The following is a 12,639-nucleotide window of genomic DNA, read 5'->3' on the forward strand; positions in this document are numbered from 1 at the left end:
AAAAAAAAAAAAAAAAAAAAAAAAAAAAAAAAAGAAAAAGTATGCTTTAGGTTCACCAGGCACTTTCACATAGCTTATCTCCAGTAGCCCAAACAACAGCCCCATTTCACAGATGGAGAAACTGAGGCCAGTGACTTGCCCACATCCCACAATGGCAGACCTGGACCCCCCCCTCAGGGGTTTTGGTCCCAGGGTATAGGCCTGAGGGACTTTTTTTTTTTTTTTTTTTTGAGACAGAGTCTCGCTCTGTCGCCCAGACTGGAGTGCAGTGGCCCAGCAAGGGTGATGTGGCTGTGTTAGAGGTGGCTGGCCAGACTAAATGCTTAGGGCGTTACAGCCAGAAGAGTGGCCTCACTCTTGGTTCACTGCAAGCTCCACCTCCCAGGTTCAAGCCATTCTTGTGCCTCAGCCTCCCAAGTAGCTGGGATTAAAGGTGTGTGCCACCATGCCTGGCTAATTTTTTGTATTTTTAGTGGAGACAGAGTTTCGCCATGTTGGACAGGCTGGTCTTGAACTCCTGGCCTCAAGTGAGGCCTCTCAAAGTGTTGGAATTACAGCATGAGCCACCACGCACAGCCCATGAGGGACTTTTGAGAGGACAGGAGCCAGCCATGGCTGGAATAATCCAATGTACAGAGCCTACCCGATGAGGCTGTTGCTGACTTGCCCTCAGGGATTTCAGCCGCTTAAGAGAGGTTCAGTGCGTCGGTTCTGCTCAGGAGGTTCCTCAGGCCAATCTAGGAGACACTGGGTGACACTCACATTCCTGCAAGTGAGTTCACACAGACCACCCACTGTCATTGGGTAGGTATTAGGGTTCTGAGTCAGATGTCCTCCAAAGAAGGGGTTCTACCACAAATTGGGTTGCCAGATTTAGCAAATAAAAATACAGGCCAGGCCAGGAGTGGTGGCTCACGCCTGGAATCCCAGCACGTTGGGAGACCAAGGCAGGAGAATCACTTGAACCCAGGAGTTCGAGACTAGCCTGGGCAACATAGTGAGACCCCATCTCTACAAAAAATACAAAGACTAGCTGAGTATAGTGGTATACATCTATTCTGGAGGCTGAGGCAGGAGGATCCCTTGAGTCCAGGAGTTGGAGGCTGCAGTAAACTATGATTTTGCCACTGCACCCCAGCCTGGGCAACAAAGCAAGGCCTTGTCTCAAAAAACAAACAAAAAACCAGGACAAAACGCTGGCGACATTCTGATACTAAGTAGGACATCCTAAACAGGATAGATTTATACTGAAAATGTATCTGTTGCTCATCTGAAATTTGAATTTAACTGGACGTCCTCCATTTAATTTGGGAAACCAAAATTGGAAAAAAAAAAAAAAAAAAAAAAAACCCAAAATTAAAATTAAATTAACAAAATTTAAATTTAATGAAATAAATTAATAAAATTTAAAACAAAACTAAAATGAAAGAAAAAGTAAAATAAAAAAATTTTAAATGAGTTAGATTAAATGAAACATGAGAATAAAATCCAAAAGAGGTGAACACAGCACAGGCGCCCACGCCTGCGCCGGGCGCCCGCGGCCCAGCAAGATGGCGAGGCAGCGCCTTTCCCACCCTAGCGCTGGGTCCCCGGCCCTCTGCGCAACGCTCGCCCGGGACTGGGACGCAGAGCCGCTGACGGCTCTGGGGACGCCCGGGCCCCGGACTTCCCCAGCGGCGCCTCCCAGGCGCAAGCCTTGGGGCCCGGGACCCAGGGCCTCCCCACCGGAAGCCAGAGGGACGCAGCGGTCTCATCACTGCTTTAGGCCGAATCCGGTGCTTTCTGGAAACGGCCTCCTGCAGCTCCAGAGCGGCTGCAGGGTAAGCAGAGGCTGCTCTGTTTTCAAGAAAGCCTCGCGCCGTCATGGCCCCGCAGGGCCCCTCAGGGCCTCTGCTGCTCTGTCTCTCTGGGGAGAAGGTCGTCTGCGCCACCGAGTCCCAGGAGGTCCCCGGACGCCCGCCCGGGCCCCGTGGGAGGGTGACGCCCGTGACTGCTCCTCTAGCTGCACTCTACTGCCCCTGCCATTCTGCCACTCCAATCTCTGGCTGGACACTGTGCAGGCGGAAACAGGTGGGGACCCCCTTGGTTCTCCCGCACAAATCTGAATGCTGAAAGGCGCGCCAGAGAACTTTTGCTCACTTGGGGAAAAGCCGATCTGTACCTTAGAAAGGGCAATAATAAAGACATAATATTAAATTAATAATACCTAATACAGTCATAAAGGTCCAGAACCTTATACCCAGGCATCCCACTCCCTGGGAATATATCTTAATAAAATGATTCAAAAGAATAAACGTGCCCTAGGCATAATCATGTTCATCATGGCATTATTAGCAGGGGTTAAAAACTGAAAACAACCTCACCTAGCAAGGGGGAATGGTTAAGGGAAAGGTTTTATACCCATTAGATGGAATGCCGTGTAGCCAGTAAGCGATTATTGCAAGGTCTGTAGAAACACGGGGAAATGTTTATAATGTAATCTTAATGAAAAATAGTTTAACATGAAATGGTACATTCTCATGGATCTCAACTCCTTCAGAATTGCTTTTTCTTTTAATCGAAAATATTATATAGATACTTGCAGATTCACATGCAGTTATAAGAAAGCATAGGCCGGGCGTGGTGGCTCACGCCTGTAATCCCAACACTTTGGGGTCCGAGGCGGGCAGATCATGAGGTCAAGAGATGGAGACCATCCTGGCCAGCATGGTGAAACTCCATCTCTACTAAAAATACAAAAATTAGCCGGGCATGGTGGCCTGTGCCTGTAGTCCCAGCTACTTGGGATGCTGAGGCAGGAGAATTGCTTGAACCTGGGAGGCGGAGGTTACAGTGAGCCGAGATCGCGCCACGGCATTCCAGCTTGGTGACAGAGCCAGACTCCTTCTCCAAAAAAAAAAAAAAAAAAAAAAAAAAAAAAAAAAAAGAAATGATACAGAGATCCCACCTCTACCCAGTTTTCCCCAGTGGTAACATCTTGCAGAACTATAGTACAATATCACAACCAGCATGTTGACAGGGATGTAACCTGCTGATCTAATGCAGATTTCCCAAATGTTACTTATACTTGTGTGTTTTGTGCTATACAATGTTATCACAATTGTAAATTACAATTTTACTACAGCTGGGGTTTTTTTTTTTTTTTTTTTTTTTTTTTTTTTTTTTTTTTTTTTTTTTTTTTTGAGACAGAGTTTCACTCTTGTTGCCCAGGCTGGAGTGCAATGGCGCTATCTCGATCTCAGCTCACTGCAACTCCCACCTCCCAGGTTCAAGCGATTCTCCTGCCTCAGCCTCCCAAGTAGCTGGGATTATAGGTGTGCGCCACCACATCTGGCTAATTTTGTATTTTTAGTAGAGACAGGGTTTAACCCTGTTGGCCAGGATGGTCTCAAACTCCTGACCTCAGGTGATCCACCCGCCTCAGCCTCCCAAAGTGCTGGGATTACAGGGGTGAGCCACCACTCCCAGCCTAGAGCTGTTTTTTAAAGCACACATGTGCATATATAGAAATGTGTTATATAAACAGTGGTATCTGAGAGATTTTCTTTTCTTTCTTTTCTTTTCTTTTTTTTTTTTTTTTTTTTTTTTTTTTTTTTTTTGAGACAGAGTCCTCGCTCTGTCGCCCAGGTTGGAGTGCAATGGTGCAGTCTCAGCTTACTGCAGCTGTCCACCTCCAAGGTTCACACCATTCTCGCTGTGCACTCAGCCGCCCGACGTAGCTGGAATTATAGGTGTCCACCACCACGCCCCCAGCTAATTTTTTGTATTTTTTTTAGTACAGAGACGGGTTTCCAACATGTTAGCCGTAGGATGGTCTCGATCCTCCTGACCTCGTGATCTACCCGCCTTGGCCTCCCAAATGCTGGGATTACAGGTGTGAGCCACCGCTGCCTGGGCCCGAGAATTTTGTTTAAATTTTATCTTTAATGCTGCTACTGTCAATCTTAGTAAATTAAAAGAGGTGAAGTCCAGGTGCAGTGGCTTCATGCCTATAATCCCAACTTTGGGAGGCCCAAGACAGGAATTTGAGACCAGCCCCAAACTAAACATGGTGAAACCCATCCTGTACTAAAAATATACAAAAATTCTCCAGGCAATGGTGGCGCACACCTGTAACCCAGCTACTCAGGAGGCTTAAGCAGGAGATCGCTTGAACCCAGGAGGCAGAGGTTGCAGTGAGCCAAGATCACGCCAATTGCACTCCAGCCTGGGGCCAACGAGCAAGACTCCATCTCAAAAAAAAAAAAAAAAAAAAAAAAAGAGGGGAAATGGGCTGAGTGTGGTAGCTCACGCCTGTAATCCCAACATTTTGGGAGGCCAAGGTGGGAGGATCACTTGAGTCCCAGAGTTTGAGACCAGCCTGGGCAATATGGCAAGACCACTGTCTCTACAAAAAATACAAAATTTAGTTGGATGTGGTGGCGTGCATCTGTGTTCCCAGCTACTCAGGAGGCTGAGGTGGGAGGATTGCTTGAGCCCTGGAGGTCAATGCTGCAGTGAACTGTGATCATGACACTGCACTCCAGCCTGGGCAACAGAGTGAGACTCTGCCTCAAACAAACAAAAAAAAAAAAAGGAGGGGGAAAGGTTGAGCTAGAAGAGGCAGGTGGAAGAAAGGAGGAAATGGTGGGCCAGGATGGCAGAAGGCAGAGATGCCGCCTAGCCTCGGCAGGACTAGCCATACCATCTTGAGCAAATCAGCGAACATTCTTTGAACTGCAGTTTCTCAACAGTCAAGCAGGGATAATTTCCCCTGCCGTATCTACCTAGCAAGGTTGCTATGAGGTCATTTTTACCAAACACAGGTAATGTCCTCCAAGCCTCCCTGAGCACAGCCAACTGACAAACACACTGGAAAAGGGAGCCCTCCGGGGGGTCCCTTGCTCTTTTGTGGTCTCACCACTCACAGGCCAGCTACTACCAAAAAGGGAAGTCTCTGCACCAGGCAGGCAGGAGACATCACCAGGGGCTTCCCAAACATTTCCCGCTGCAGGAGGCCTGGTCTCTGGAAGTGGACCGTCAGGCTCAGAAACAGGTCCCCTGGGGCAGCCAGAGAAAATACAATCAGACAGGAAAGGAGCAAACAACACAGTGCCCCTGGGGCTCCCTTGGCTCTCCCAGAGAAAAACAGTCAGCCTGACTTGAGTTTCTCTCCAGTGGACCGGCTAAGGTCACTGCACAGACATCCTGGGCTCCTCCCAGGCCTCTTCTCCTTCCAGATAATGCCCTGAGCTGCTTCTGTGAAAGGGTTCCAGTTCCCACACTGTCCTCTCCACCAGGGAGAAAAGCTGAAGTCATGATTCTGAGGGTATTCAACTCCAACTCAAGATGCTTTTTTTTTTTTTTTTTTTTTTGAGACGGAGTCTCGCTCTGTCGCCCAGGCTGGAGTGCAGTGGCAGGATCTCAGCTCACTGCAAGCTCTGCCTCCCGGGTTCACGCCATTCTCCTGCCTCAGCCTCCCGAGTGGCTGGGACTACAGGCGCCCGCCATCTCGCCTGGCTAGTTTTTTGTACTTTTTAGTACAGACGGGGTTTCACCATGTTAGCCAGGATGGTCTCGACCTCCTGACCTCGTGATCCACACGTCTCAGCCTCCCAAAGTGCTGGGATTACAGGCTTGAGCCACCGCGCCCAGCCTAAGATGCTTTCTATTTTAACTCAAACTCAGGAGATGCCTTGTTTTCCAGAGCTCCAGAACCACCATCCACCAGCTGCACCGCTGACCTTCGCTGTGGTTGCCCTTGCTGTCCTGTCAGCCTAGGACGTCCTTGGCCTTCTCTGTCCTGTGAACTCCCACCCCATCCTTTAAGGCAGGGAATGGCACACTTTTTCTGTAAAGGCCTAGATAGTAAATATATTAACTTTTGTGTATAGTCTCTGTCACAGCTATCCATAGAATGAGCATGGCTGTATTTCCACTACATTTTATTTATGGACATTTTAGTCTTTCTTTTTTTGAGATGGGGTCTCACTATGTTGCCCAGGCTGATTTCAAACTCCTGGGTTCAAGCGATCCTCCAGCCTTGGCCTCCTACATAGCTGGACTATACATATACACCACCATACCCAGCATAGACACTTACAACCGGGTTGAACTGTATCTCCCTAAGATATAGATTGAAGTCCTATAGCTGTGAATGTGACCTTATTTGGAAACACGGTCTTTGCAGATGTAATCAGGTTAAGGTGAGGTCACTGGGGTGGGCTGTAATCCAATAGAACTGATATCTATATAAGAGGGAAATGGGCCAAGCATAGTGGCTCACTTCTGTAGTCCCAGCTATTGGGAGGCTGATGGGGGAGGAGCCTGGGAGATGGAGGCTGCAGTGAGCCGTGATTGCACCACTGCACATCAGCCTGGGCAACACAGCGGGAATCTGTCTCCAAAATAAATAAATAAATAAAAAATAACAGAGGGAAATGTGGATACAAATAAAGAGGAGAACGCCATATGAGGACGCAGACACAGAGGGAAAGTGGCCATGACCTTGATTTTGGACTTCTAAGCCTCCAGAACTATGGGACAATAAGTTTCTATGTTTTAAGCCACCTGGTTTCTGGTACTTTGTTATAGCAGCCCTAGGAAACTAACACCAAAATTTCAATTTCAAAGTGTTCACACATCACCAAATATTTCTTCTCCAGATGTTATCAGCCAAGCTAGAACACAAGGCAGCCCACCAACCCAGCACAGATTTGAACAGGCAGCTGAGGAGATAGCCTGGGATACCTATTCTCTGGCTATCCACCACTAGAAGGGTTCCCTTGTCAAAGAAATAAGCCATCCCTTGTCACTAGATGGTCAGGAGTTCGAGACCAGCCTGGGCAACGTGGTGAATCCCTGTCTCTACAAAAAATACAAAAATTAGCCAGGCGTGGTGGCGCATGCCTGTGGTCCCAGCTGCTTGGGAGGCTGAGGTGGGAGGATCACTTGAGCCTGGGAGGTCGAGGCTGCAGTGCCACAATGCACTTCTACCATCAATGAGCCATAGCTCATTGAACTCAAGTGACCCTGATCAAAGCCAGGCAACCACAGTTTCTGTCCAAGAAACTCGGTGTGGAGTCAGAGACAGAGTCAGTCGGTGCCAGCATAAGGATTGGAAGGTTGTGAAGGCTGAGACATGAGACCTTTGGGGTCAGTCATGAGGGTGCCAGGTGGAAATCAGTGACCGAGGGCAAGGGAAGGAACCCGATCAACAGAAGGGCAGAGGCAGAGCATACACAGTCCCCGACGGAAGGATGGACAGAGAGAGCAGCCACCTGGGAAACCATGTTGACGCTGATGCCCATCCTGCCTCCTACAACTGAATTCCATGAAATGCTGTGATGGTTACTCTAAGTCCCCCTTGACTTCAGCAGCTTTAATGGGCTTCTGGGCCTTGCAGCCAAACTAGCTGCCAGGGATCCAGCCCAAAGTAGGTCCTCAAAATATCCTGCCCATCTGCCTTTTAGCGCTGGGATTCCTTACTTCTGCCCAGGAAAGGCATCTGGGGTAACACCTGGGAAGCAAGGATCACTCAGTAAAGAGGGAGGGAGCTGGGGCTGGGATTCCAACAGTTTCACTGTGACAGCATGTAGGGTCCAGCCCTACAGGGCCTTGTGGGTTTTCTCTTCATGTGCGAAGATGAGAGATTGTAGAAAAATAAGACACAAGACTAAGAGAGAGTATGAAAGACAGCTGGGCCTAGGGGCCACTACCACCAATGCGCGAAGTCTGGTAGTGCCCCCGTATGTCTGGACACACTGCTATTTATTGTATACAAGGCAAGGGGGCAGGGTAAGGAGAGTGAGTCATCTCAAGTGATTGATAAGGTCAAGCAAGTCACATGTCCACCGGACAGGGGGCCCTTCCCTTTGTGGTAGCTGAAGCAGAGAGGGAGGACATCATGCGTCAGCATTTTTTCTACGCACTTATCAGAGAGATCAAAGACTTTAATACTTTCACTATTTCTGCTACTGCTATCTTCTAAGGACTTAAGTGGGGAACCAGGTGTATAGGCAGAACATGAAAGTGAACAAGGAGTGAGACCACTGAAGCACAGCACCACAGGGAGACGTTTAAGCCTCTGGATGTCTGTGGGTAGGCCTGGCTGATGTCCGACCTCCCACAAGAGGCTGGTGGAGCAGAGTGTTCTCTAACTCCCCCAAGGAAAGGGAAACTCCCTTTTATGGTCCGCTAAGTAATGGGTACCTTCCCAGGCACTGGCGCTACCACTAGACCAAGGTGTCCTCAAGCAGCCCTTACCCGGGCATGACAGAAGGCTCACACTCTTTTTTTTTTTTTTTTTTTTTTGAGACAGAATCTTGTTCTGTTGCCCAGGCTAGAGTGCAGTGGCATGATCTTGGCTCACTGCAAGCTCCGCCTCCCAGGTTCACGCCATTCTCCTGCCTCAGCCTCCCAAGTAGCTGGGACTACAGGCACCTGCCACCACGCCTGGCTAATTTTTTGTATTTTTAGTAAAGACGGGGTTTCACTGTGTTAGCCAGGATGGTCTGGATCTCCTGACCTCATGATCCGCCCGCCTCCCAAAGTGCTGGGATTACAGGCGTGAGCCGCTGCACCCGGCCAGACAGAGGGCTCACACCCTTATCTTCTGGTCACTTTTTATAATGTTCCTTCAGCTCCTGACTCTCTACTAGCTGGTTATTCCTCAGTTGTAATAGTAAAGCAGAGATTAATACTAAAACTAACAATTGATAATATCCATATATAATCATCTCTATATCCCATTTCTAGTATAACTTTTCTTATTCTAACTATTTCATTATATTGGAACAGTTTGTGGCTTCAGTCTCTTGCTTCGGCACCTGGGTGGCTTCTGCCCGCAGCAGCAAGGGTCATTGTTAGTAATAGGTCTTAATACTGTACCATAAGGTTGCATTTTGTTTATTTTTTGAGACAGAGTTTCACTCTGTCTCCCAGGCTGGAGTGCAGTGACACAATCTTGGCTCGCTGCAGCCGCGACCTCCCAGGCTCAAGTGATCCTCCCACCTCAGCCTCCCAAGTAGCTTGGGACCACAGGTGCGAGCCACAACACCCAGCTAATTTTTGTATTTTTTGTAGAGATGGGGTTTCGCCATGTAGCCTAGGCTGATCTCAAACTCCTGAGCTCAACTGATCCACTTGCTTGGGCCTCCCAAAGTGCTGGGATTACAGGGGTGAGCCACCGCACCTGGCCACATCTCATTTATTGAGTACTTGTTTATACCCTCTATTGAACACTTAATATGCATATCTTAATCCTCACAACAGCCTAGGAAGGAGGCTACTAATTGTGTCCATTTTATTTGCTGAGTCTTTAAAAACGTTGAGTTGATTATCAAAGCTGGTAGAGAGCTAGGATTTGAACTCTAATCTGTCTGCGTTTTCTGCTTTGCCACACTGCACTCCTACCATAATTAGGATCCATCTTCCTAGGGTTGATTCCTCCAGCTGCTGTGGCTTAAAAAATGTGAGTCAATTAGTTACAGAGTAGAGATATCAGTGTTTGTACTCTAATTTTTTCAAGAGCTGAGTAGTCTCAAAGTGGTCTGAGGACAGCCAGCCAGTACCACTTTGTGTTTGTTGCTCTCTGTTATTCCAAGTTCATCTCCCTAACTAGATGGCATGCTTTTTGATGGAGGGTCTCTGTTATCTTGATTTTTTTTTTTTTTTTTAAGACAGAATCTCACTCTGTTGCCAGGCTGGAGTGCAGTGACGTGATCTTAGCTCACTTTAACCTCTGCCTCCCAGGTTCAAGCGATTCTCCTGCCTCAGCCTCCCAAGTAGCTGGGACTACAGGTGCGTGCCACCACACCCAGCTAATTTTGTATTTTTAGTAGAGACGGGGTTTCACCATGTTGGCCAGGATGGTCTCGATCTCTTGACCTCGTGATCTGCCCGCCTCGGCCTGTCAAAATGCTGGGATTATAGGAGTGAGCCACCATGCCCAGCCGATTTTTTTTACGTTATCCTGAAAACCATGTGTAATGGCCTCTAGCTGCTATTGTTTTAGTGCTGACCAGCCCCTTTCCATCCCATTTCTTTCTGGAAACAGGCTGCCCTTGGTCCTTCAGCCATAGCCCTCCAGCCTGGGTAATCAGAGTACGCAATAATGAGATGGTGCCAGATTGAGCAGGACCAGTCAGAATTCTCTGGAGTCGACAGAAGGCTCTGGGGAGAATTCCACTGAGGCTGTAAGCTAGGAGCATGTAAATTCAGGGATGTCAGGGGGAAACGTTCCCCCACCTGCAGTCAGACTGTTAACAAAGGAGGCCAAGCAGAGCCAAACAAAAACAACACAGGCTTGGAGAGAGCACGACAAAGCGAGAGCAAGAAAGGAGAGAGAGACAGAGAGAGACAGTGCGAGAAGAGAGAGAATCAAGTATTAGTCCCAGTTCCTAAGGTCTGTTCAATTGTGCAAACAATCTGGGTATCATTCTGGACTCTCTGAGTCCGTTTCCTTTCTCTTAAGCACTTGGTACGTAATATGTCACCATGACAAACACAGTATCATTCCCCTGCTAGGGTTCAATGGGTGGAGGACCAGCTGATCAGAAAGTTTGTCATGGTGACAGCAGCCCAATTTCATGCTGGAGATGAAGGCAGCTCCCGCTACTCCATCCAGCATGTGAGGGGCCCCTCTCTCTGCCCTTTGGATGTAGATAGCCCATTCTACACAGCCAGACCTTCGCATATGGCCTTCAACTATACAGAAATCCAGATGGCAGTTCTTGAGACCCTTTTCCTCTCATCAACCCCACCTCAAACATCTTCTGCCTCCCAGCTCTTAACCCTCCCTATCTATCCCAAGCTCTGCCAAGCCCCCTTTTATCAGCCAGACAAGATTCTGTGTTCTGCCTGACACATCTCATGACCCTAACCCATGCCACTGCCCTCCTCCAACTAGGCCTTCCTCCCACCCAGGTCATCCGCTTGTTTCTGGATGTTCTCACTTCGAAGTTGCTTCCTTATTGCCTTCTTTCCCAGGCTCATCCACAGGCCTAGAGCATCCTCTGAGGGGCTGACCAGAGAGGCTTGGCTGAGTCCAGGGGGTGCTGCTTTTGTGGTGCAGGTTGCCTCCCCACCCCGAGCGACTCCAGTTCAAAAAGCACTGTGGCATGGCTGGGGGTCCAGCAGGCCCAGCCCAACTCCATAGTGAAGAGTGCGTCAGGCCTCCTGAAGATGGAGATGCCAGCCAGTCACATCTACAGAAGCCCCAGCTCACAAAGAACGGCACATCTCGATCCATTTTTATTTACAAAACAAATTCTAAATGTGTTTGTGTGTGTATGCATATGTGTATATATACACAGACTTACATATGTATGTTTACATACATCTACATTTACATGTATATATACATCTACATTGTATATACATTTACCTTCTATATAAATATATTACATTTATAGACATATACATTTATATGTATATACACACATATGTTTACACATGTATCTATATAATGTATACTATATATAAGAAATCGAGAAGTAGGCTGGGCACGGTGGCTCACGCCTGTAATCCCAACACTTTGGGAGGCCAAGGCAGGCAGATCATCTCAGGTCAGGGGTTCAAGACCAGCCTGACCAACATGGTGAAACCCCCATCTCTACTAAAAATACAAAAAGTTAGCCGGGTGTGGTGGCAGGCGCCTGTAATCCCAGCTACTCGGGAGGCTGAGGCAGGAGAATCGCTTCAACCTGGGAGGAGGAGGTTGCAGTGAGCCAAGATCGTGCCACTACATTCCAGCCTGGGCGACAGAGGGAGACTCCGTTTCCCCACCAAAAAAAAAAAAAATTGAGAAGTAAATATTCTAAAATGTCAGTAGTGGTGGGATTTTTAAAATAAACTTTTAAAATAAAAACTGTATTGAGCTATACTTTGTATACAATAATCTGTACCTACATTAGTTGAGTTTCGATAACATACTCATGTAACCACCAGGTGGTTCAATATTTTTATTTTCTTCTTTATGCCTTTCTTTAATTTCTAATTTTTTATATTCAGTGGACAAATGTGATGAGTAATTAGGTAAGAACATGTACATAGGGAGACAGAGAGAAATCATTTCTAAGTCTCTGGCCTTGCAGTCAGAATCTAAGGGAGGCCAGTCCCTGAGACAGGACAGATTGGCCCTGGAGTAGGCTCTCAGCTGACCAGCAGCTTCTTTCTTTCTTTTTTTTTTTAGACAGAACCTCACTCTCTTGCCCAGGCTGGAGTGCAGCGGCATGATCTCGGCTCACTGCAACCTCTGCCTCCTAGGTTCAAGCAATTCTCCTATCTCGGCCTCCTGAGTAAATGGGATTACAGTCGTGTGCCACCATGCCCAGCTAATTTTTTTGTTTTTTTAGCAGAGACTGGCAGAGCTGCTGGCCAGGCTGGTCTCCAACTCCTGACCTCAAGTGATCCACGTGCCTTGGCCTCCAAAAGTGTTTGGATTACACTGCGCCTGGCCCCACCAGGGCCTTCTATAAGCACTGCCTTATGTGCCTTCCCATAGCCACTCTTTGAAAAGTTGGTTAAGGCAGAATGTTCACCCACTGCAGGTGAATAATCCACAGCTCAGAGAGGTCAAGTGACTGGCCCATTAAGAGGGGAATCACAGAGCCAGTTAAGTACAGGTGAGCCCAGGACTCTCTTCATTCGCCATTCTTA

At 47.9% G+C, this 12,639-nt stretch overlaps 1 protein-coding gene across 1 annotated transcript; it reads left to right on the plus strand.

The window, feature by feature from the left end:
* The first annotated feature begins 1,550 nt into the window (after positions 1–1,550).
* On the plus strand, positions 1,551–6,873 carry LOC108532764 (uncharacterized). Its single transcript, XM_017877043.1, has 2 exons — positions 1,551–1,820; positions 6,645–6,873. Exons 1-2 carry the CDS (start codon positions 1,551–1,553, stop codon positions 6,717–6,719), a joined length of 345 nt encoding a protein of 114 aa, XP_017732532.1. The 3' UTR covers positions 6,720–6,873.
* The last annotated feature ends 5,766 nt before the right edge of the window (positions 6,874–12,639 follow it).

The sequence above is a fragment of the Rhinopithecus bieti genome, unplaced genomic scaffold (genome assembly GCF_001698545.2).
Source record: "Rhinopithecus bieti isolate Rb0 unplaced genomic scaffold, ASM169854v2 scaffold_7681, whole genome shotgun sequence".
NCBI lineage: Eukaryota > Metazoa > Chordata > Mammalia > Primates > Cercopithecidae > Rhinopithecus > Rhinopithecus bieti.